Raw genomic sequence first — 26664 nt, forward strand, 5'->3', positions numbered from 1 at the left:
AATGCCCCTATGGATACCAGTCCTTCCCTCTTTTCATTCTTTGGGCAATATCAGAATTTCTGAGGATGAATATCTGAAGGTTTTCATTGCTGTGTAGTTCACCTGTGGCTTGCTCACTTCTTATCACACAGAAGATGTAACAATGGGTACCACCACCATCGTTCCCAAGTGCCAGTTCTTTCTTCTTCACTAGACCTAGACCTTATTTCTCTCTCACTGAAAAGTCTGTCATAGATCCCCTTTTACATCTTCCTTCTCTTGTGGCCAATCTTAACAAAAATTTGTTAATATTAGTATTCAAATCCTTCTAGAATTAATATTTCTTAGACACAGGCAAAGAACAAGGCATTAAATATTGCAGCAGAAAATATCTACCAGACTAGGGATTTATAAAGAAAATACTCAAGAAAGAATTCGAATCACTTCAAGATTCTTCCCAATTGGGCTGATGCTATTTAGTGCAGTTATATGAAAATATAAACGAAGATACACTTGCAGTGCTGACCAGTAGAATGTCTTAGTTATTTTGAATGCTCTGTATGCCTTTGTGGATAGCAATATGCATGTTCTCAGGGATGGAATGGCATTCATTTATTAACAAGCTCTGGTACCCAGTCTCTGAAACATATAAGCAGTTAATATTCTTTCAGAGTAATTAAAAATACTTAAACTTTTCTTAGGCAAGATGGAATGCTTCTAGAATTAGCATCTAAAATGTATAAAAATTTAGCTTCTTAAAATGAGTTAAAAATGAACTACTGTTCTGCAGCAATGTTTTCCAACTGAAGTCCACAATCCTCAGTATCCATGGGGGATTGGTTCCAGGACCCTTGCAGATACCAAAATTTGTGGATGCTCAAGTCCCATTTATAAAATGGTATAGAGTAATGTACTAAGTCGGCCTGCTGTATCTGTGGATTCCCAACTGCAGACTGAAAATACTGTCTTCCATCTGCAGATGGTTGAAGCTGTAGATGCAAAACCAGTGAATACAAGGGCCGACTGTATATTTATTGAAAAAAATCTGTGTAAAAGTGGACCTGTGAAGTTCAAACCCATATGTACAAGGGTCGGCTATATTTCTCACTTACCCATGCTAACTAGTCCCATTGCTCCAAGTTTGGAACCCATCCTCCTACGCTGCTCTCTATGATGTTGTCAGAGAGAGCTTTCTAAAATGCAAATTGGATTCAGTCATCTCCTAGTTTAATATATTTTAAAGCTCCTTATGTTTTTAAGAAATTGTTGGAATACCTTAATCTTAACCTAACACACAGTCTTTGTGATCTGCATCTGCCTAGCCAGTTCACGCTGATATCATCTATCACATTCCCTCAGGCATGTTGTACTCCAGCTATCTGGAAGCACACACTCCGTGTGGAATGCATATGGCTAATTCCTACTTGTCCTTCAAGACTCAGATCATAGATAACCTATCTATGGCATTTTCCTGACCCCTGTGCTGGAGTCCCTGACACCCTCTGAGGGTTGGCCTTTGCAACAGCCTTTTGTGTTGCCCTTACATCATCCATTGGTTTGCTGGTCTTCTCTACTGAACTGTAAGCTCTCTGAGGGCAAGAACTTGATTTTTCATTTTCTAGGAACTAGTATTTGAGATATAGTATATGCTCAAAATATGAGTGTTAAATGAAGACTAAATGAATAAACAAATTTCAAAATAAAAAAACAAACTGAAACCCAGGCGCCTCTCATGGGCTCTCAAGTCCCTGTTTCATCCCAACTTCCACATGATCCTGGCTCAATTGGGCACTGGTGTTTTATAAATGGCCTCACTCACAAGTGTGGTACATGCATCAAACACTGAGAACATAGGATTGCGGAGAGTGCAGAAAATGTGAAACAGACTTGAAATAAAACCTATGGCATTTAAGAACCAGGCAGTTGAACTAGGGTGGCTGAGGAGGACTGAAACAAAGTAGCCAAGGAAGTAAGGAGGTAGGAGGACAGTTAGGGCTGAGTACTGTTAAGGACACCAAAAGTAGTTTCCAGAGGTGGGGGCTGAGTGGTCAACATTCACTAGAGCTGTTGAGAGGGCCAGTAAGATTGGGATTGAAAAGTATCCCATTGATTTCATAATTAGAAGTTAGCAGTGACCCCAAGGAAGAGGAATTTCAATGGTAAAAGGAAGAGGAAAGATGGTGAGCTGGATTTGACTGCATTGGGGAATGAATAAGAGATAAAGATGTGTAGATGGTAAGTATAAATAATACAAGATTATAAAAGAAGAGAGAGAAGTAGGGTAGTAAATGGGCTGAGAAAGTTAAGTGGAGTTTTTTTTGCTTATTTGTTTGAAGAATAAGAGAATCTTGAACAAACAAATGGCAAGAACCCAAAACAATAAAATAAGAATAAATAGAGGTAAATGAAAATTCTCACTAAACCATGCTATGAGCATAAGAAATATGAGGCATAGGTTGGGATTATTCATGAAATGTCAATAACGAGGCTATAAATAACATGTCCAGGTGCAGTCCTGGCAGTCCTGGCAGTCCTGGCAGCTAGTTCTAGGAAATAGATTGTTATTTCCCATCCTCTCTAATTTCTAAACTATTCTCTCTGAATTCTGAGAATTTATTTCATAAGTAAGGCAATGGAATAAGCAGCAATTTGACATTCACTACCTGTTTCAGGCTAAGGATAAAAGATGGGAGACAAGCAGGCTTACAGTAGGGGAGTAGTGTAATCGACTTACACAAATGAGATGAAAGGGAATGGCCTTTGGGGTTAGGGATACCAATACCAGATGCCAGCTAACATTTGAATTTCAGATAAACAATAATTTTTTTAATATGTGATACTTGGGATAGCCTTACATTACAAAATTATTGTTTATCTAAAATTGAAATTTAACTGGGCCACTTGTAACCCTCTTTAGGGTATATATCTTTTTGCAGGGCAATTATTCTGTTTATTGAATCATAAAATGTTAGTTGTGAAAAAAGACCTTAGGGATAATCTAACTCAACACCCTTATTTTATTAAGAGAAGAAGGATAAGAGCACAGATTTGTCTGCTGGCTGTCACCTTGTTAGACAGAAGTGGTGTTGGGGCCAGATCGTATAACCCCTGGGAAATTCCCAATTCTATTTGAGTCTAGCTCCAGAAGACATCATGAAATTCTCTAAGATGGCTTATAATCAAATTAATTTTAATACACTTTATTTAAAAAAAGAATTTAATATATATTCTATGACATCTTTAGGATCTATTCAAGAAAAAGGTACATTGTTATATTGAGCGATCATGCATAACATATCGCAATTACAAAAAGGTTGAGAAATAACAGTTGACACTGGACATGAGGCCAAAGGAGATGTTATAACTATTTAATTTCCATGGGTAATCTAGCATGTTTGTAGGTAGGTGACTGATAATCATCTAACAAAAAACATGCCATAAATTCATCACAGGTTCTACCTAATAATTTGAAACTTATTGTAAGATCAGAGGATCAGTCCAAGAAACTACTTGCAAAATAAGAACATGAGCAGGATGATGAAACTAGAGTAGAGATTTAACATGTTGCAGTGGGAAGATGGAGAGTGATAGCAAAGCTGGCATTTGATCATAATCTTTTTTTTAAAAACATATTTCTAGTAAAAAGAGAAGGGGTAAAAAAGGAAATAGAAATAGCAAATATGAATAATAAAATGGCAGTAACTACATACCTATCAGATGCTCCAATCGAAAGACACAGGGCAAATGGATAAGAAAACAAGACCCATGCATATGCTATCTACAAGAGATCCACTTCAGATCAAATGACATTCACAGACTGAGAATAAAGGAATGGAAAAAGATTTCATGCAAATGGAAATGAAAAAAAAAAAGCCAAGGTAGCGATACTTACGTCAGATAAAAAAGAGTTTATAAAACAAAGGCTATAATAAGAGACCAAAAGAGGCATTATATAATGATAAAGGGATTGATAAATCAAGAGGACATAACCCTAGTAAACATATACACACCCAACATAGGAGCAACTACATACATAAAGCAATTATTGAATGACAAAAAAGGAGAGATCAATAGTAATACACTCATAGTAGGAGACTTTAAAAACCCAATGAAAACAAAGGAAAAAAAATCCAGGCAAAGAAAAAGACACACTAGACCAGATGGATTTGATAGATATTTTCAGAGCATTTTACCCCAAGGCAGCAAAATATACATTCTTCTCAAGTGCACATGGAACACTTTCCAGGATAGACCAAATGTTAGGACACAAAACAAGTCTCAATAAATTGAAGAAGACTGAAATCATATCAACCATCTTCTCTGATCACAACGGTCTGAAACTAGAAATCAACTACAAGAAAAAACTGGAAAATACACAAACATATGAAAGCTAAATAACATGCTACTAAACAATGAATGGGTTATCAATGAGATCAAGGAAGAAATCAAAAGATACCGAGACAAATGAAAGTGAAAACAGACTCAAAATCTATGGGACACTGCAAAAGCAGTCCTAAAAGGGAAATTCATAGCAACACAGGCCTACCTCAAGAAATGAGAAATAAGCAATCTAACCTTACACTTAAAAAAACTGGGAGGTGGGGGGAACAGCAAACAAAGCCCAAAATGAAGAGAAGGAAGGAAATAATAAAGATCAGAGCAGAAATAAAAGAAATAGAGTCCAGAAAAACAATACAAAAGATTAATGAAACCAAGAGCTGGTTCTTTGAAAGGATAAACAAAACTGACAGACTCATCAAGGAAAAAAGAGAGGACTCAAATAAATAAAATCAGAAATGAAAGAGGAGAAATAACTACGAACTCCACAGTAATACAAAGGATCATAAGAAAATACTACAAGCACTTATATGCCAACAAATTAGACAATCTGGAAGAAATGGACACATTCCTAGAAACTTACAATCTCCCAAGACCGAGTCAAGACGAAACAGAAAATCTGAACCAACCGATTACCACCAATGAGATAGAATTGGTAATCAAACACCTCCCCAAAAACAAGAGCCCTGGACCAGATGGCTTTATAGGCGAATTTTACCAAACATTCAAAAAAGAATTAACACCTATTCTTCTCAAACTATTCCAAAAAATTCAAGAAGAGGGAAGGCTCCCTAACTCCTTCTATCAGGCCACCATTACCCTGATTCCAAAACCAAAGACATTACAAAAAAGAGAAAACTATAGGCCAATATCTTTAATGAACATTGATACAAAAATCCTCAACAAAATATTAGCAAACCGAATTCAGTAAAACATTAAAAATATCATGGGGGCGGCTCCATAGTGTAGTGGTTAGCATGTCTGCTTTGCACGCAGAAGGTCCTGGGTTCCTGCCCCAGGTGGAGTCACAGACCATATCACGGGTGTGCCAGGTCCTGGGTGCATGCTGTAAGCATGTGGGAGGAGACTCCTTGCCTTCAGAGATCTAGTCCTTAAGGGGAAATGGCAACATCCATGGGTCAGGGGTGGAAGTGGGGGTTGGCGGCGGATTTAAAGAGGGGGGGAAAAATCATACACCATGATCAAGTTGGATTTATTCCCGGGATGCAAGGTTGGTATAATATCCGCAAATCAATTAATGTGATACACCACATTAACAAATCAAAAGATAACAACCATATGATCATATCAATAAATGCAGAAAAAGGTTTCAACAAAACCCAGCATCCATTTATGATAAAAACTCTCAGCAAAGTGAGAATAGAGGGAACATACCTCAACATGACAAAGGCCATATATGACAAACCCACAGCTAACATCATACTCAATGGAGAAAGGCTAAAAGCGTTTTTCCTTAAGATCGGGAACAAGACAAGGGTGCCCACTTTCACCACTCCTCTTCAACATTGTATTGGAAGTCTTAGCCACAGCAATAAGACAAGAAAGAGAACAAAATGTATCTGAATTGGAAAGGAAGAAGTAAAACTCTCATTATCTGCCCAGGACATGCTATGTATAGAGAACCCTAAAGATTCCACCAAAAAACTGTTAGAACTGATCAATGAATTCAGTAGCTTACAAAATAAGTATTCAGAAGTCAGTGGCATTTTTATACACCAATGATGAACTTTCAGAAAATTAAGAAAATAATCCCAATTACAATTGCATCAAAAACTATAAAATACCTGGGAATCAAATTAACTAAGCAGGTAAAAGACTCAGAAAATTATGTCATTGAAAAAAGAAACTGAAGATACAAATAACAGAGAGCTAGAACGAATAATCCTAAAATTTATATGGAACCATAAAAGACCCCGAATAGCCACGGCAATCTTGAGAAAGAACAAAGTTGGAAGTATCACACTACCTGATATCAAACTATACTAGAAGGCTACAGTCAAAACAGCATAGTACTGGCATAAAAACAGATATATAGATCAATAGAACAGAATAGAGAGCCCAGAAATAAATCCATGCCTATACGCTCACTTACAAAGGAAGTAAGAATATACAATGAAGTAAAGACAATATCTTCAATAAATGGTGCTGGGAAAATTGAACAGATACATGAAAAAAAAAAAAAAGAAAAGAAACTGGATCACCTTCATATACTGTATACAAGAATAGACTTAAATGTATTAAAGACTTAAATGTAAGACCCGAAACCATAAAACTTCTAGAAGAAACCACAGGCAGTAAACTGTCTGATATTACTAACAGTAATTTCTTTTCGGATATATCTCCCCAGACAAGGGAAACAAAAGAAAAAATAAACAAATGGGACTACATCAAAATAAAAAGTTTTTGTACAGCAAAGGAAATCATCAATAAAACAAAAAGACAACTGACTGACTGGGAGAAGATATTCACTAATGATACATCTGATAAGAGGTTAATATCCAAAATATATAAAGAACTCATATAACTCAACAACAAAAACCAAAGAATCCAATTAAAAAATGGGCAGACCTGAACTGATACTTCTCCAAAGAAGAAATATAGATCACCAATAGACATATGAAAAGATGCTCACGGTCACTAATCATCAGAGAAATGCAAATTAAAAACACAATCAGATATCACTTGACAGCTATCAGAATGACTAATCAATAAATCAAAGAACAAGTGTTGGGGAGGATGCAGAGAAAAAGGAATCCTCATACATTGTTCGTGGGATTGCAAGTTGGTACAGCCGCTATGGAAAAACAGTATGGAGGTTTCTCAAAAAATTAAAAATGGATATACCTTTTGACCCAGCAACTGTACTTCTGGGTATTTATCCAAAGAAAACCCAAACGATAATTCGTAAGGATCTATGCACCCCAATATTCATGGCAGCACAATTTACAGTAGCCAAGATATGGAAGCAACCTAAATGCCCATCAACAGATCACTGGATAAAGAGGTCATGGCTCATATATACAATGGAATATTACTCAGCCATTAAAATAAATGAAATCCTACTATTTCCAATGACATGGATAGACCTAGAGGTTATTATGCTGAGGTGAAAGAAGTCAGATAGAGAAAGATAAATACCATATGATTTCACTTATATGTGGATTCTAAGGAACAAAAAGAACAAACTAATCAAAATCTGACTCACAAATATAGAGGACAATTTGGTAACGTACGGGGGAACTGTGAGGGGCTGTGAGAATGGGTGAAGGGTTAAAGAAGTACAAATTAGTAGTTGATAGTTGGTCACGGGGAAGAGGAGCATGGCATAGGGAATGCAGTTAGCATTAATATATTGGCTAGTAACCAGAGGAGAAAAGGAGCAATTAGGGGGATCATTTTATAAACTACATAAATGTCTAACCAATGTACTGTATACTTGAAACTAATTTAAAAAATGCAGTCAAATATATATATTTCTATTTCTTTTCATTTTTATTGAGGTATAATTGACATATATGATTATAATCTTAAAAGTACTGGTTAGTGCTGAGGAAGACTGTTAGGACATGGATTCAGTTCTGTAATTTTGTAATGACTGATGAATAAAATGCAAGATTATGAAGATAAGCTAGGTTGAATATTTGAGAGATGCAGTGACTCATTCTTTAAAATAAATCCTTGACTTATACTGTCTAACCAGATAGTTCAGGGGCTAGACAAGCAAACTAAGTGCTTTGGCAAACTCAGAACACCCCTTCCTTCGTAGCCACTCTTACCTGATCTCTACTCCCTAGATCATATCTCTTGGCTCCACCCTTTCAGCCTTTCCAACTCCTCAGAGAATTGAGATAGAGAACTTGGATTCTTGCATATTTCTGGCTCTGTGAGTGCATCTGGCTCTGACGTCCAACAGTCCCTGACTTCTGCTCCTAAAGTATACTATTCCAGTCCCACCTGGAGGCTGAGAGATTAAAAATGTTCACATTATTAACTAATGCTCCTTTTTAGCTATGCTCTACAGACAATTTTTTAGGGTGGCTTAAAAGGCGTAATGAGACATTTTGACTTTTCTTCTGCTCAGCTAGGACCAATGAAAGATGGTTCTCTATGCCTTATCTTATAGATGCAAGCTTTTCCTCTGAAAAATAGTGATTTCCAAAGTTAAAAAAAAAAACAACACTGGATTGGAGGGTGAGAAGAAAGAGATGACAGAAAAAGAGCAAAAATCTGCAGTACAGCTTTGGGAAAAATAAAGCAATTATTCGTAGCTATTATGCAGAAGGAAGCTGAGATGGGGGTGAGAGGCTCCTATCCAAGTCACACCCAAGGACTAAGAATCAAGAACTTTAATTGCTTTTGTGATCTTATAAGAAGTAATTGAGATCAGAGCTAAGGCTGTTATCTTGCAGGCTGGGTGAGGGGATGCCATACTTTTGGCTACACACAGAGGTTTGCTCCAAGAATGCCAAGTACCTAGGGAGTCCAATAATTTCTTCCTTACTTTCACAGTCCTTTCTGCCCTTACATTCTTATCAGAAAGCTTGCTCCTATGCCTGTACTCCTAAGAAAAAAGTCCAAATAAACCCACCCTCCCAGCCTATCTGATCCAAGCTTGTCCACTCCAATTCTCTCACACAGGAATTTGGAGTTGCAACTCGGAGACTTCTCAAACATCACTGTGCCTTAGGATTATCTGGGGAGTTCGTTAAAAAATGCAAATTCTTGATCTCTTATCCCATTACATTCAGGATTAGAGTGGAGTCTAGGTATCCATGTTTTAACAAATGCTCCAGGTAATTCTCCTATACCTGGCCTGTAGATCAATCCCTGTATTTTATGAAATACCACTCTAGTTAGTTGGTTTGATAGAAAGTGGCCATGTTAAAGCCAAGGCCATGGAGGCCACATGCAAGGCTGAAACAGAGAGGTGGGACCATGTGGCCTATTTATACCTTGTACAAGTTACTTAACCTCTGTTTCTTCATCTGCAAAATGAGAGTAAAAACACTATTTACTTCATAGGACTGAGAATTAAACAAGTTAGTAAATTTAAAGCATGTATACTAGTATCAGATAATATTATTATCAAGCTGCTGATAATGTTTCATTAAAAGGAAAAAAAAGGAAATGGCAATGGAAAGAAAATGGCTTGGAAGAGAGAGAAAACTTCATTTCACACTACTGTCTTGCACTATGCCTGTACCACTCTGCTACCCTCGACCCCCGCCCCAATATCCATACCCCATAGCTTTGGGCCTCTGAGATGTTTGGGTTTACTAAATGTAATGCTCTTCTGCTGCTTCTTCATCAGCCTACCTTTCCTCATTCATGACTCTGCTCAGGTCATGTAGAACAGTTATTTTTAGGAAGATCTGTCCCAAATCTCAGGTTAGGCAACGTATCTCTCCTTTGAGATCTGTCTCTGAACTTCCCCTGTTCTCTATCTCTCCTCTTAACCTTTCATGATGAAAATTTATGTCCTTATCTCCTTACTAGACTGGGAGGTCCTTGAGGGGTGAGTCTGTTTTGCTTAAGAATCTAGCCTCTGCTGTCAGTAGAGGCCTGGTGTAGAGTTGAGCAAAGCAGAAGCTGCCTCCAACAGGAAAGTGTGGGGCATCTTCATCATTATGGCCGGTCTTACACAAGCCTTCTAGTGCCCCAAGTTGTACTCTCTGGGCTGGCTCACAGTGAAGATATTGAGTCTGAACTTGTTGGGTGAAGAAAGACTAACAGCCAAATTAGAAACCACAAATTTAGGTTCATTCCTAAGACCTACAGGACAAATAACTCCTGTAATACGACTAGTTCCAAAATTAATTCAAAGATCTAGGAGAATCATGAACTTGGTTTCCACTATCCTCTAAATAAGGAAAAGGCTGATATTCACTGAGCAGCTATACTTGTAAGTCACTATACTAGGCACTTCATGTTCTCAATTTAGTCAACACGAGAGGCCTGTAAGGTGAGTACTAACCTGGTTTGTACCTTAAAACCATGATTTCTAACACACAACTGTCAGTTGCCCAATATACCTGGAATAATAAATGAAGTAATGGACAATCCTCAGGTCTTGTTCTAGAGATGAACAAGGACATAGAGGACAACACTGAATTTTCTAGAAAGAGACTTAGGGCCAGACTAACTAAACCACTTGGAGTCTCTTCAACTTGGTGTATTTTTCAATTGCTTCTCTTCAGGGTAAGTAGAGCACTCTGAGTGAAGGGACTCTCAGTTCCTGTTCCTCAGGGTGAGCACCAGGAAGCAGCCCAGGGCAGGGATGATTCCCAACAGCACAGCATGTTTACTCTTCCTAAAGCATAGGGCCTGGGGAAAAATCCTAGGGTCCAAGCTCAGTAAATTGCCTTTACTTGCTGGACTTGTAAGCCCTGGCTGTTTCTAATAATGTTTTCTCTATTCTTGATCCTATTTAGCTTATGGGGACTAAAAGACCACTACAGGCAGTATAAAACAGCTGCAGTCATCTTGTTAACATCTGGGGAAGGCCCAGTACTAAATCATCTGTCCAAATCCTTTGTGACTGGAAGAACTTGCTCACTACATGCCATTTTGTGTCATCCTGGGCCCACTTACAAAAATGATCTAATTAGCACCCCTAAGGTAACCCTGAGTTACCTATTACCACACACCCCTAAGTGTTACTCCTAAGGTAACAGTGTTCCCTTTATTTTTTAGGTGTCCATCTCCAAAAGTCCCTTTCTACTGCCCCCAAATGACACAATATCCCTTCTTCCAGCATACAAGAAAGAATAAAAAATACAACTGTGCAACCAGTGGGCTGATTCCTCATGAAGGCCCTTAACTTCTCAAAAGGACTTTCCGAGAAGCACTATGTAAACTGACCTGAAACAATATAAAATTAAGTTTGTCTGTTTGCATTGTCATGTGAAAATGGCTAGACAGATTTTCAGTAATTTTGAAAGGTGTGTTTGGGATGAGTGGTTTGACTTAAAATGGAGGTTATAGGGCATATACAAAATTCCTCTTGCAAGCATTCCAGGTGAGACATCTCAGATAGCCAGTTATCTTTCAGAACTGATATGCCTCAGGTATTAAGGTACTGTGGGCAGAAAAATAAAAAAATGAAGAGTGGTTTTAAACAGGAGCCCCAAAATGAACACCTCAGGATGTAGAAGCCCATACTGGAGTCACTAATATATAACTGAAGAGTTTCTTACTCTCTGTATTATTCCAGAGTGAGCGGTAGTGGGGATTTATTTATTTCACAATGGTTACTGACTTTTCTAAGGCGGCCAGGGAACATTTTTATTACTTAAATAAATTACTATATAGGTATTGTATGGAGTAATATGCAATATTAAAAAGGAAGGATATTTATTTGTATGTAAATATATATATTTGTAAAGTACTGAAGGTATGGAAGTTTATATACCAAACAGTTAAGAATGGTTTTTCTCTAAGGAGATAAGTGGTTGTGGGTAGAGGGAGGAATTCATTTTTTCATTTGATATATTGCTGTAGTGTTTGTTTTTACAATGAACATGTATATTATTATTTTAATAACAGCTTTATTGAGATATAATTCACATACTATTCAATTCACTCATTCAAAGTATATAATTCAATGTATTTTTTTTTTTAGCATATTCACAGAGTTGTGCATCCATCACCACAATCAATTTTAAAACATTTTAATCACCTCAAAAACAAACCCCATTATGAATTACTCCCAATTTCCCAATCCTCCCAGTCCCTGGCAACACTAATACACTTTCTGTCTCTATGGAAGAGTCTGGACATTTCAGATAAATGGAATCAACATATGTGGCTTTTTGTGTTTGGTTTCTTTCACTTAGCCAAATGTTTCCTAGGTCCACATCCTGTACCATGAATTAGTACCTCATTTCTTTTTATGGCTGAATAATATTCCAGTATATGAATATACCACATTTTGTTTACCCAACCATCAGCTGATAGACATTTGGGTTGTTTTCATTTTTTGGCTATTGCAAATAGTGCTACTATGAACATTCACGTACAAATTTTTGTCTGAATGTCTGTTTTCAATTCTTTTAGGCATTTATGTTGGAAAAGAATTGCTAAGTAACAGTAATTCTATGTTAAAGTTTTTGAGGAGCCACCAAACTGTATTCCACAGTGACTACACCATTTTACATTCCCATCAGCGATGTATGAGGGTTGCAATTTCTCTGCAACCTTGCCAAAGCTTGGTATTTCCCTTTCTACTTTATTTTTAAAAATATGGTCAACCTAGTAAATGTGAAGTGGCATCTCATAGTGATTTTGATTTCCATTTCCATAATGATTAATGACATTGAAAATCTGTGTTAACTGGCCATTTGTATAACTTCTTTGGAGAAGTATCTATTCAAGTCCTTTACCCATTTTTAAATTGGGTTGTTTGCCTATTTGTTATAGAGTGCAGGAGTTTTTTATGTTTATTTTATATGTTATATATATTCTTTTACATATGGTATATATTTAACATATGGTATATATTATATACCTACATATTATATCCTTTATCAGATATATGATTTGCAAATATTTTCTCCCATTCTGTGAGTCGTCTTTTCATTCTCTTGATAGCATTTTTTGATGTACAAATTTTTAAAATTTTGATGAAGTCCAATTAATCTATTTTTTCTTTTATTGCTTGTATGTGCTTTTGGTATCATATCTAAGAAGGCTTTGCCTAACCTGCGCATGAAGATTTATTCCTATATTTTAAGAGTTGTATAGTTTTAGCTTTTGTATTTAAGTCTTTTTGAGATAATTTTAGTATACAGTATGAGGAAGGGGTCCATCTTTGTTCTTTTGCATGTGAATATCTGGTTGTCCCAGTACTATTTGTTGAAAAGAGCATTGTTTCCCCAGTGAATTGTCTTGGCACCATTGTTGAAGATCAACTAAGTGTATACGTGAGTATAAGCATGTATTATTTAAAAAAGAAAAGAAAATCCAAAAAAGAATAAAGCCTATAACTTCCACTACAGAAACTGGCCAGTTAAGCTGTGGCTCGGCCTTGAGGAACTAGGTCTATCTAACTATGATAGTTTAACCAAACTAGTAGATGTAGCATGACATTATCTTAAATTGTAACATATACAGGCAATTGCAATTTTTCTTATCCCAAAGGCTCTCTGCAACATTCTACAAATAACTAAGAAGTATTTCTTGCAACTTCATGTTATGAAGAAATAATCTGAAAGACTGCCCCAATAACCTTTCTTCTGGGCAATAACATTATTTTCTATAAGACGTGCATTTTAGGGAATTAATTGCCTCCTATTCAAAGTTTTTGGTTCCTAGCACGATTTTTGTAGATGCTACAGACTGAATATTTGTACACTGAAATCTCTTCCCTAAAGTGATGGTATGTGGAGATGGGGCCTTTGAGAGGTGATTAAGTAGAGCTCTCAAGAATGGGACTAGTGTTCTCATAAAAGAGACCCCAGAGAGCTCCCTTGTCCCTTCTGCCATGTGAGGATACAGTGAGAAGATAACTGTCTATGAACCAGTAACAGGATCTCACTAGACACCAAAACTGCTAATGTCTTGATCTTGGACTTCTTAGCTTCCAGGATTGTGAGAAATCAATTCCTGTTGTTCATAAGCTACCCAGTTTATGGTATTTTTATTATAGCAATCTGAATAGACTATGACAGTAGCAGTAAGGGGGAACTAGCTAAGCTTATTTTGGTTAATAAGAAGTTTACTTTGAGTTTTTTTTTTTTAATATGCATATTCTACTGTGAATGTATGAAATGTAAGTGTTTAGTAATATGGAAAGCACTTAAAAGTATCAGATATATTGCTGAGTTGAGTAGATGAACCTCCATTTATAGAACAACTATATCTAAACATGTCCTACTCTGCCCGATGATGATCTAGGAGCTTTAGGTAAAATCACCATCTCATTCAGTCATCTTACATAAGAAAAGAGAAGCCCAGAGAGGGAAAATTATTTGCCAAAGGACACACAGCTGGTTTGTAGCAGAGCTACGACCTGAACCCACATTTCATGACTCCAGTCTAACAATCTGTACTTTCTTCACTTTCTTTTCTCTGGTTTTATTTCCTCACATTCATCCTTCGACTGCCAGTAAATTTGTTTAAAATGGAAATATGGACTTCTAGTAACAGTGCTAGTGACATTATCACTTCACTCTCTTCCCTCAAACTCTGCTGAAAATAACAATGAAAGAAACAGAAGTTATAGAGCATTAACTTTGATGAAACAAGAAAACCACCATATCAGAAAACCACAAAATATGAAGCATACCTACCTAATACTGTGAAATCAGCTCCAGAAGGAAGGGGCGTGCAGCTAGCCAGCATATGCTGTAACAAGCTTGGACTTTCAATAGGATTTGAAAATCCCTCAAAATCAACCCTTGCCAGCCTCAGAGGCATCCAGTGATCTTTGATTAGCACCATGAGAACCAGAGACAAGAATGGTCACGGGGAAACATATTTTGAAGAAGAATCATGTTGATAAGCTATTTCTAGTGCTTACACCAAGCCTTCTTGCCCCAGAAGAGTAGCAAGAGGTGAACAAGAGAATACACAAAAATAAAGGTGCCTCCACAGTAAACGAGAAGGTTTGATAAGTTACTGTTGAAGGCAATAAGATTCAGCAGAAGCTTCAGATGGCCCCAGCTCGAATCCTATACACTCTTCTGCCCCTCCAAAACCAGTCTTCAGCAGGTAGCTGGCCCTACTCAAACATGAAAAACCCAAAAGAACCAACATAGCATCTCTCATGCATGATAACTTCAAAAATAAAAGAAAAAAAAAGAAAGAGAAAACATAAGCAAAAAGCAGATGAAAAACCTAATATAATTCTAAAAAATCTTCCAGGGCATCAAATAATTACCAGCAACCTGACAGCTTAAAAAAAAAAGAGGGACTTAATGGAGAGATTTAAGAGTTTGAAGAAGAGGTTTTTACATATCAGAAATGGAAGTTAGTGTAGCTTGGCACATGGGCAGGGAAAAAATAAACAAGCATCTATTTGAAATAAAGTGAGAGACATGATAGAAAGGTTGAAGAGATCTAAAAATTGAAAAGAACACTGACATATGTAGGTCATAAAAGAGATAATAGTTATGGAAGACAAAGAAGATCCAACATACACATTATCAGTGTTTCTGAAGAAAAGGATAAAGCAAATGGAACAGAAAGATAAAATGGAATCCACAAATTGAAAGACTACCATGTCCTAAGGAAAATTGATTTAGAACAATCAGCACCAAAACATAACATGGTGAAGTTTTGGAACTTCGAGGATAAAGAAAATCACTCGGTATCCAGGTAGAAAAAATTTTATGCAAGGAAAAAAAAATCAGATGTCTCCACAACACTTATTTACCAGAAGGAAATGAAGCAATGTCTGCACAGGAAAAGGAAGTATAACCTGGTAATTCTGTAACCACCCAAGGTGCCCTTTTAAGTATAAAGACAACAAATAGATATTCTTAAATATCTTCAGAAACATACTGGTTCATTAATTCCTGTCACATCAGAACTGAATAAAAAAAAAAATGAATCGAGGATTGGACAAACCATGGCAAAACAGAATAACTGGACTGAGATTAATTAAACAGGATTAAGATTAAACTGGTATGGTAATTATGGTTTTTGAAAAGAATATGTCATAAACCTTGACAAAGTAAAAGTAATAATATAATAGGAATCTGGGGAGGGAGGTATCTGGGAAAAAGTTCAAGTACACTTACTTCCTTCAGGCAGTTAGTAGAAGAAGTAGCTAATTTGAAACATTGGTTAAAAATACCACCAGCACCAAAAATAACAACAATAACAAAAACAAAACCTTACTAACTGCAATCTCCAAACATTTCACACTCTCCTTAATTTTGGACACATATTTTTGGATAATCCATTATAATTGAATTAAATAGAAATGTTTATCTGTAGTTTATCTCAAGTTAAAGTTCTTTAGTTTCAAGTAACATTCAATTTCATTTGTTTATTAAAACCATAGCATCTATAGAATTATTTCTATTTTTATAAAAGTATAGTTATATATTCATCTATCTTTCTGTCTACAGATGTGCATGAAAGAAGGCTAGCACTGAGTATTGACAATGGTAATTTCCAAGTAAGAGCATCTGGATGATTTTTACTTTTTATTTTTTACAAATATGTATTATTAAAAATACATTATGTACACAAATCTGACCACCTTGCTCCTTTGTCCAATGTCTCCTCATTAAAAAATATATATAGTTGAAAACTTATATCAGCACAAGAACCTGCCTACAGATGTTTATAGCAGCTTTATTCATAACTGCCAAAACTTGGAAGCAACCAAGGTATGGGAATATATGAGCAAACTGTGCTACATTATTCAGTGCTAAAATGAAAGTATCAAGCCATGAAAAGACATGAAGGAAACAAATGCATATTACTAAATGAAAGAAGCCAATTTAAAAAGGCTAATACTGTATGATTCCAGCTATATAACACTTAGAAAAGGGAAAACTATGAAGACAATACAAAGATCTGTGGCTGCCAGGGGCTGGGAGAGAAGGATGAATAGGCAGAGCACAGAGGATTTTCTGTATGGTGTTATAATGATGAATACATGCCATTATACATTTGTCCGAATCCACAGAATGTACACCACCAAGAGTGAACTCTAATGTAAACTATGGACTTCGTGTTATTATGATGTAGGTTCATCGACTATAACAAATGCCCCACTCTGGTGGGAGGTGGGTTTTGGGTAATGGGGGAGGCTGTATCAGTGTGGAGGCAGAGGAATAGGGAAAATCTTTGTATCGGCCTCTCAATTTTGCCATGAGCCTATAACTGCTCTAAAAAAACCAGTTTTTTGTTTTTTTAAATTTTAAATTCTGAAGATGATATACTTAGAATATACTTTAAAATAAAGCTAATAAAACTTTTGTTTTACAACTATAAATGGTTATTCTTAAAACCATGAAAAATACAGAAAAATGTAAAGAAAGTATATAATGCTTTTAAAAAGTCCATATTACATTATGAACATCTTCCTGGGTTATTAAACATGCATAGAAAACCATAAATTGTGGGTTCAAAGTTCTGGACCATGGCTATGTAATTAATTTTCTACTGATACATTTAATTTGCTACCAATTTTTTGCTATTATATAAATAGTGCTATAATGAATATCACAATACATAGTCACTTTGAATCTTATTTTTTTGTGGTATTTACAACCTCTTTCAAGGAGTAGTACCAGTCACAAATGCATGCTTTGTTAAGGCCACCCCTCCCTGGCCCCACTTTACTTCTTTTGCAACAATTCCCACAGTCATGTTACTTAAAGGTCCAGCCTCCCTTTAGTTCTCTGAATAAATCCGCTTTTAAAGTAGTACTGAAGCAGCTTTTAGTTTTCACCTGATAGCTCCACATCAGCTAGGTCCACTTCAGTCTCCTTCCCTGGTTTCTTTTCTAGGAAGCATTCTTGTCCTTTGTGCCTTGTGGGAACATGGGAACTCTGCCTTGTTTTTGCCAAATGGGACTGGAACTGTGCCCTTGAGCCTCAGCCCGGTCATTTCTTTGTGTATTTGGAGAAAAGGATGACAGGCGGCTTTGCTTTCACCTTTTACAGTGAGAGGATGCTTGGTTGGATCCACTTTAGCAGCCAGCATTTGGTCTTTTTTTAGTCTTTGTAGGGGGAAGGCTCTTACTGGGCTTCAAAAGGAGTGGGTGTTTAATTATCAACATGACCCCAACAGTCTCAGACTTTATTTTGTGCCTTCTCTTTCACTGTAAAATTTGCAAGAATTTGTTGGAAAACACAAAGACTTCCAGGAACTGCTAACAGGCTAGACTCATTTATATGTTTCCTAGTAGGTACTGGATTCTATTTCCTCATTCAGCTAAAATTAGTCTGTAAAAGTTGCAGGCTTAACACCAAACTTATGTTAAGTACTGGGCAAATGAAATTTTTATTGTGTTGAAATCTTAGGACAATGGAGCCAAATCTATAAAATGGAAAAATAAAGAGTTGTAAAGAGCCCTTCCAAATCAAAGTATTCATTTAGAAATTTCCAGAGAGTTAAATATAACTATAGTAGTCAGGGATCCAGACTGTTTTATTTAATTAAAGAATGTGAAAACAATTTTACTTAAGTCTCGGAAACTGGTTTGCTAATCACCATTTCTGGGTAAAGAAAAAGTGAGGAAAGGAGGTTGAGATCCATAGGTATCAGGTTTTTTGAGACCACACATTTACATTCTAGCCACAGGAAGAAAGCTTATGGTATAAGTGGAGTCATTCATTTACTCAATAAACATGTACTGAGCAACTACTGTGTATGAAAGGTGATGATAGAGGTTGGGGATAAAAGATACAGGGGGGCTTATGGTGTAGAGTGAAAAATTAGCATGCATGCTAGGTTAAAAGAGGACAATGAGAATATAACAAATGTGTCCAAGAAATTCTGGGCAAATCAGGGATGGTGCCACAGAATCTAAGGTACTCCTTGAACTGAGGTTTGAGAATGAATAGGAGTTTGCTAGAGGGACACGGTAAGGGGTATTGGAAAGTAAGAAAGCATGCAAGAGGAAGGGACTAGCACATGCAAAGGTGTGTATGCATAAGAAAAGCATGGTATGTTTTTGAGGCCCAACTTAAATAGGAGACGGAGATGCAGAGGAGACACAGATTGGGGTACTAGGCAGTCTTATCTATTTTTGTTATGGGAATGGATGTGATGTGGGTATAACCAAGTGCTGGGTGATGAGGCTGGGCAGGGAAACAGGAACCAGACCATACGTAGCTTTGGGACCTTGCAAGTTTTGCGAAATAGGTCATTAGGCCTCAAAGCACTTCAATTGTCATGGGTTATTACAGGGGGGATCTGCTTTGTTTTATTCCATCATAATCAGGCCTCTCTTGAATCTCCACCATTTCCAGTCAGAGCACTTTGGAGCAGTATATTTGATCCTCTTCCTACTCATCCTCCAGAAAGAGGCCCATGAGAAGACCACAGTGTTTATAAAAAGGCTTAAAAACATTATTGTTTTTTCAAGGAACTCTATGTTTTGAATTTATCAAATCAAGTATTATAAAAATGTACCCAGATTTATTTCTAATTATCATTCACTTGTATGGATAGAAGCTGAGATATGGATAGATTTATTTTTTAATTATCGTTCACTTGTATGCATAGAAGAGAAGAATGTTTTATTAGATATATGGGGTAGTCTTTTAAAAATATATATACATATATAATTTAAAAAGTAATAAAGGCTTCCTAAAAAAATCAAACTGTAGAGAATTCTGTGAAATTAAAAAGTGCAAGTGTCCCTCTTCCTAGCCTCAGTTAAGTCACAGCTACTATTAATTAGCCTGGTATGTATCCTTTTAGAAATTATCTATTCATTTAGCAATATGTGTGTGCTTTTTGTTTTCTTTTGTTTTGAAATATAAATGAAACAATTCTATGCACTCTTCCTAATAAATTAAGAGGTGCAAAAGCAACGAATGTGTACTAAATCCACAGGCTTCATTTTCCAATAGCATACAATTCCCAAGTATCCCAGGGAGAGTCTCTAATCTCCCTTCTGGTCTTGAACTTTAGCATATGCACAATGAAACAGCTTTCCACGAATGCAGTAGTGATGACTGTCATGCCAGCACCTTTTATTCAGCTCCTATATCTCGAACTGTTCTCTTTCTTCAAAATCTAGCACTGTGCCTTGCCCATTCCAGGCATTTAATATCTATCTGTTAACAACATGCATTTTTAATATCATACAACTCATTAAATTAACAGAACCCATGGGTATTAAGGTACTGGGTAGAGTTGCTAAAAGTATCCATTTAGTTGTCTAATGACTGAAATTATGCCTTCTTTTCTTGAGAACTGAAACTTTTCCCCTCTTTAAGTGATTAGGTAAGGGGTTTACTTGGGTGAACTCCTCTGGCTAAATGTTTCCCTGAAATCCAGCAATGAAATTCAAAACAATGGAAGAAAAAAATTGACCATATACAGTATCAATTAAATGTACTCCTAAACACATATTTGTCTTTCAAGTACAATAACAAAGTACTGACCTACTTTCCTGCAGAAAGCCAGGAATCAATTCTGTCTTCCTTTCTGTTTTTTTTTAATCCTAGCACTGCCATTTATTAAATGTGTGACCTCAGAGATTCTCTCAATCTTTTTGAGCTCTAGTCTCTTCATATGAACCAAAAGGGATAATAAAACCTATCTGGCACAGTTAGTCGAAGAATTAAACGAGATAACTTTTGTGAAAGTATGTGTCAGGCATGGAGTAAGCAAAAAATTTAGTGGTTGAAGCATAGGCTCTGGAGCCAGATGACACTGGGCAAATTACTCAACCTCTAACTATGCCTCAGTTTCTTATCTATTACATGAGAAAAGTAATTGGATTGTTTTGAGGATTAAGTAAGATCCTATATTTAGTATGGTTTTGGGCACTGACAATAATGTTTTAATACATATGTACTCTTATTATTATGAGTGTAGGCCCTCCATAAAACTTTCCTTTCTCTTCCTACTCTTCATTCTTCTCTTTGACTCATCTAAATAACCTAAAGATTCCAAGACTCTGCTATTTCTGGGTTATGAAGTGAAAGGCTGAAAGACTAAAGATTGTATGATACTAAGGACTGAATTGCATCCTCCCAAAATCCATGTGTCGAAGCCCTAACACCCAAAATTAGAGACAGGGTCTTTAGGAAGTAATTAGGATTGTGAGGTCATAATGGTGGGACACTAATCCTTAGGACTAATGGCCTTATAAGAAAAGAGAAATTTATCTCTCTACCCTGTATGTGAGCATACAGCAAGAAGACAGCCATCTGCAAGTCAAGAAGCAAATCAAGAAGCAAATCTTCTCTGGAAATTGACCCTGCTGGACCTTGACCTGGGACTTCCAGCCAACAGAACTGTGAGAAAATGAATCTTCTGTTAGTTACGCCACCCAGTCTATGGTGGTAGCCTGAGCAGACTAACATACATGATTTCCTTGCACCTTTAAACTGGCTTTCTGAAATATTTATTCTTAACAAGTTTACTACCCCTCTACAGTAGCATTTCACAAATAGAAGATGTTGCTGAAGCTGCATGATCTTCAAGATATATAACAAATGTAATAAATTAGGACATGATGAGAGTAAAGATCTTGATAACTGAGCCAAGATCTTTGGTTTGACTATAGTTCTCACAATTCAGATCTGGCTCTGAAAAAAACATCTTGCTTTGCTGGGCCAAAGCAGACACTGCACAGGCAGAAGTCTGTGTGCAAATGGCGTGCCTGAGCAGAGAAGCCCATTATTATTCTTAAATGAATAGTGAGAAAACAAATCACAACATATAACCACAGAATAAAAGAGAAGTACATCATCTTTGATAACAAATGAGCAAATGATTTATTTCACAAATTGACTAAAAACTATCTATCATTTAAGGGACAGAGGAGGAAGTTTAGGAACACAGATTAAGTAACTTGCCTAGGTGACACAGTTAATAACCCAATAAAGCTGAGGTTTTAGTCTGGGCAGTCTGGCTCTTGATTTGTGCTTTTTAAAGCATTACAAAACTCCCTGGCATAGAGAAGAAATTCCTCCATCATGATCCCAATAGTTTATCCTGAGCCATGTAAAACTGAGAATAAATTGAAACTTTCTCCTTAACTCTTTGTAGGGCAGTGAAATGAACAGGAGTTCACCACCCCCAGTCTAACACAATGAACATAAATTCCCAACGGCAATGGTTAACATGATAAAGAATATCTTTCATAACCAGCAGCCAACATAGTTAATGGTAAAACACTAGGTGTGTTCTTAATCAAATCATTAATACAGAAGAATTACCTGTTGTCAATAATCATTACACTGGAGGGTGGAATCCCCAAAACATCACAGCTCTGCAAAAGTTCTCTCTTACGAATCTCCCCTTGATTGTAGTAATTTCCTAAGGATAACAAATATACAGTGGAAGATTTAACAATGAAAGCTATCAGTTTACTCATTCTTACCTTATCTTGTTCCCTAAAGGATTTACACTACCTAAAAAATCTGTGGTTATGATAAAAAGTTGAAGAAAATACAACATAAAATAAGGTCACAGTCAGATACTTGTGAGAAGACTACTAGCAGCACAATCTTTAGAATCATCATTTAATTCTTCCCCATCTCTATATCTCTCTGTCCATCTGTCTGCCTGTCTGCATTTTAGTTGCATGCTACAGGCAGCATTGTACATTGCCAAGAGCACTGGCTTTGGAGTTAAGCAGATTTAGGATTAACCTTTCTATAACCACTCAGAACAAATGTGGGTACCTGAGCACATCATTAATTTGAGCCCCTTTAAATTGATAGTCCTTAAATAGCTGCTAAAATTTTATTTAAAGAAGAGGTTCCTCAGTATTATAGGAAATTGTGCAGAAAATATTCAAGAAAATATTCTTCTTTGAAGAGTTTAGCAACCAATTATCCCAGCATGCCTTTAGGGGACCTTGACCACATCAGTACCCCAAATAGTTTACATTTTCTTTATTTCCCCAACATATATATTTCCTAAGAATAGTTCTGGTAAATACAACTCTTCTGTATCCTTACGAATAATATAGAGTGAAATTTTGGTACCACTTAATTGCACTTATGAGCAATTGTCTAGCTAATGCACTCCTTAATTAAACTACAGCATGTATGATTTGGGCTATTTAACTTGCTTGAGCCACAGTAAAGTGGGAATAATGGCCATCTTGTAGGCTTTCCTGAGGATTACATAATACATATCCACCTAGTTCGGTACTCAGTGTTAATTTTCTCTTTCCTTGATTTCTTTATCTTTACCTTCTCCCGCCTCTTCTTGAATTATAATTCGTCTTCATTGTCCAGATCAAATGGCCTTCCCTTTGGGAAGCCTTATCCTATTTTCCCTGGCAAGTAATCATTTTTAGTATTCTGCTCATATGAACTTTTCTCCATGATTGAATTATTAATTCCTAAATGTCATTGACCTTCAAAGTCACAGTCTCATTCAACTTTGTATCATCCTGCTGTCCAGCACAGTGTAGGCACCCCTGAAGCACTGAACAAAGAGAGGCTCCACTTACTGTTCCAGATAACTCAGAGAAAAACTCCACATGAATCCTTTCAACTTTGTCAGGGGTTGCTCCAGTGCTAGTTTCAACTGTTTAAACCCAGATGGGAGACAGTCATTATACTGTATCTAACAAAGGGACTAACCTTAAAAAGATTCCAGACAACAGCTTAATTTTGTATTGTCCTCATCACAATTTTTTGTTAACATTTTTTAACATTTAGTCAGATAGAAACTAGTCAATATTGCGAGTCATTAATATTTTAGGTTCCTCTCAAATCCCTCTCTCATTTTGTGTCGTTTGTTTAATCTTTGGTGATAAAGAGTCTACACCAGTGACACGATTCCTAAACCCAGAGGCTATGCAAATCAGACCGATTATGGTTGTGAGAAACAGCTTAGAATTGAAGCTAACATGTTTGTGGAGCTGGTTTTATTGCTTTGTATTTAAATTAAGGAATTTAAAATAGATTAGAGAGTTGAAGTCAGAGATCACTTGAAATATTTAATTTTCACTAAGTTGGTGAACATGTAGGCACTTCAACAGATTCAATGTCTGAGATTCTTCGGCAGCTCTTAACTGAAACACTCTTAAACAGCATCCAGGTAGGATGGTTGCACCTCTAGGAGGCACAAGATAATCTGTTGGGGAGGAGAAAAAGCCTTAGAACTTCTCTTAAGTTGTTTACCTTGTCTTTTATAGATGCCAACTTTTGTTAATGTTTTATAATGTACACATTAGTTCAGTTGTCCATGTACTTAATTATAAATAAATATACAGTACATATAATGGGAGTATATGATCAAAAGATTTTATCAATAGGAAAATGTGGCCAAAAAATGTTTGGAGATCATTATTCTAGAAAACAAAACAAATGGGATTAAATGTAGATTTACTTACATAACTACATTGTGTATATGTGTATAAGGTTATGTATGAATGGTATGCTTAGTGAAGTCTTCTGTTTTGTGATAACTAATACTACTCAGTAATAACTAGCAAGCATGGTATTTAATACAAATTAAAGTCACTTTGTAAAGACCTACATTTATATACCACATGTATAAAGGTATATTTTATTTTATTTTAAAGATTTTAAATTAATTTATTCTATAGGTAAGACATTTATTTATGTAAAAATCAAAAGAACAAAGCTATATATAGCAAAACCAACCAACCAACCAACCAACCAACCAACCAACCAACCAACCAACCAACCAAACCAAACAAACCCTCCTCAACTTCTTTAGTTACCCAGTTCCCTACCTTGGAAGTTTTAATTTAGAATGAGAAGTGGATTGAGAATCAAAGCATTATGGTCCCAATACCTGGCCTTCTAATAACTTCATGAATCTGAAGAAATTCCTAAAGTTTCTGGGTTTCGGCAATACCAGCAAGTTTTTCCCTTGAACATGACCAAGTTAATTATAAAATGTATTTGGAAGAAAAAAAGGTCAACATTTTCTAAACTCTAAAATGAGAAAGTTTAGGTTCTGTAACAGTTAGGATCTATCTAGGAAAACAGAAACCTTATCAAATATTTATATCGGTTTATGAATTTAATCAAAAGAATTTGATACATGACTGATGGAAGATTTGAGGGCCAAACAGGGAATAGTGAAATGATCCAAATATTAGCAACAGCAAGAAGTAACTATCAACCTTAAGTTGGAGAGATAAAAGGAAGCAGTATTACTGGAGCCAAAAGGCCTGGTTTCCTCAAAGGAAGCTGAAACAAAAAGAGCTGGACCCTCTTCCCAGGAAGTGTCCAAGGAACCCAGTTGGAGAAATCATGATTTAAAAATGAAACGAGAATTAAAAAAGGGATAAATTACCCAAATAGATATTTCTCTAAAGATAGATGGCCAATAAGCACATGAAAAGGTGCTCAATATCATTTGTCATTAGGGAAATGCAAGGCAAAACCACAATGAGACATCATTTCACACTCACTAGAATGGCTATAGTTAAAAAATAAAAAATAAACAAATGGAAAATCACAAGTATAGGTGATGATGTGGAGAAATTAGAACCCTCATGCATTGCTGGTGGAAACATAAAATGGTGCAGCTGCTGTGGAAAACAGTTTGGTGATTCATCAAAAATCTAAATGTAGAACTATTATATAACTCAGCAATTCTACTCCTAGGTGTATATGCTCCAAAATTGAAAATGCACTCAAATAGATACTTGTATACCTGTATTCATAGCAATATTATTCACAAAAGCCAAAAAATGGAAACAACCCAAGTGTCCATAAATAGATGAATGGATAAGCAAAATGTGGTATATACACACAATGAGGTATTATTTGGCTTAAAAAGGAATGAAGTTCTGATATATGCTATGACATGAACTCTGAAAACATTATGCTAATTAAAATAAGTTAGACATAAAAGGACAATTATTGTATGATTCCTCTTATATGAATAGTCATGTTCAGAGACAGAAAGTAGAACAGTGGTTGCCAGGGGTTGGGGAGAGGAAGGAATGGGGAGTTATTGCTTAATAGGTAGAATTCTGCTTGGGATGATGACAAAGTTCTGGAAGTAGATAGTGGTGATGATTATATACTATTGTGAATGTACTGAATGCCACTCACTGAATTGAATATTTAAAAATGGCTAAAATGGTAAATTTTATGTTATTTATATTTTATCACAGTAAAAATATTTTTAAAATTAGATTTGCATTGAGGAAAAATCTTTCAGTTATGAGTCACCACTGTAAAACAGAAATTGCCTTTAAAATTGGTAAAACAATTTTTATAAAGATTAAGAAACACCATCACATGCTATTATTAACCAATATACGCATGCTTGTATGTATTGTATTTTTTCATTATTCTCAGAAGTTTATTAATATTGACTTTTACTAATGAAAATACTTTTCGTTAGTTTTTCTGACCTGTGACTTACAAATAGTCATTAACAAGGCCAAACATATGGGAAAGTGTCTTTTTCTGAATATATGATAAGTATATTTATATCAGATGAAATCAGAAGTATGTACTGCATTAGAACAGTGTGCAGCTCATTGAAACAAGCTGTTACAAGTATTTCCAATCACCTGGCATATAAATTCTAAGTTTAATTATTAAAAAAAGGTAAGTAAATACATACTCAGAAATACAAAATATTCTTATAAACAGTTAACTTACCATTTTGGTATCAACATTTATGAACAGGCATTGTTTTCAGTTAGTCATTGGATGCCTGCGCCTATGATCA

The 26664-nt window shown here is 36.0% G+C and overlaps 1 protein-coding gene across 8 annotated transcripts in view; it reads right to left on the reverse strand.

Annotated features, from left to right (window-relative positions):
• PIGL (phosphatidylinositol glycan anchor biosynthesis class L) overlaps positions 1 to 26664 on the reverse strand; it is an 83894-nt gene that overhangs the window by 51588 nt on the left and 5642 nt on the right. For all 8 annotated transcript variants that reach the window (XM_011359000.2, XM_011358997.2, XM_011358999.2 and 5 more), the window contains exon 2: positions 22200 to 22299. In XM_011359000.2, the coding sequence (XP_011357302.1) occupies positions 22200 to 22299 (100 nt within the window). The remainder of the gene's footprint in view (positions 1 to 22199; positions 22300 to 26664) is intronic.

The sequence above is a fragment of the Pteropus vampyrus genome, unplaced genomic scaffold (assembly GCF_000151845.1).
Source record: "Pteropus vampyrus isolate Shadow unplaced genomic scaffold, Pvam_2.0 Scaffold44, whole genome shotgun sequence".
Classification (NCBI taxonomy): Eukaryota; Metazoa; Chordata; class Mammalia; order Chiroptera; family Pteropodidae; genus Pteropus; species Pteropus vampyrus.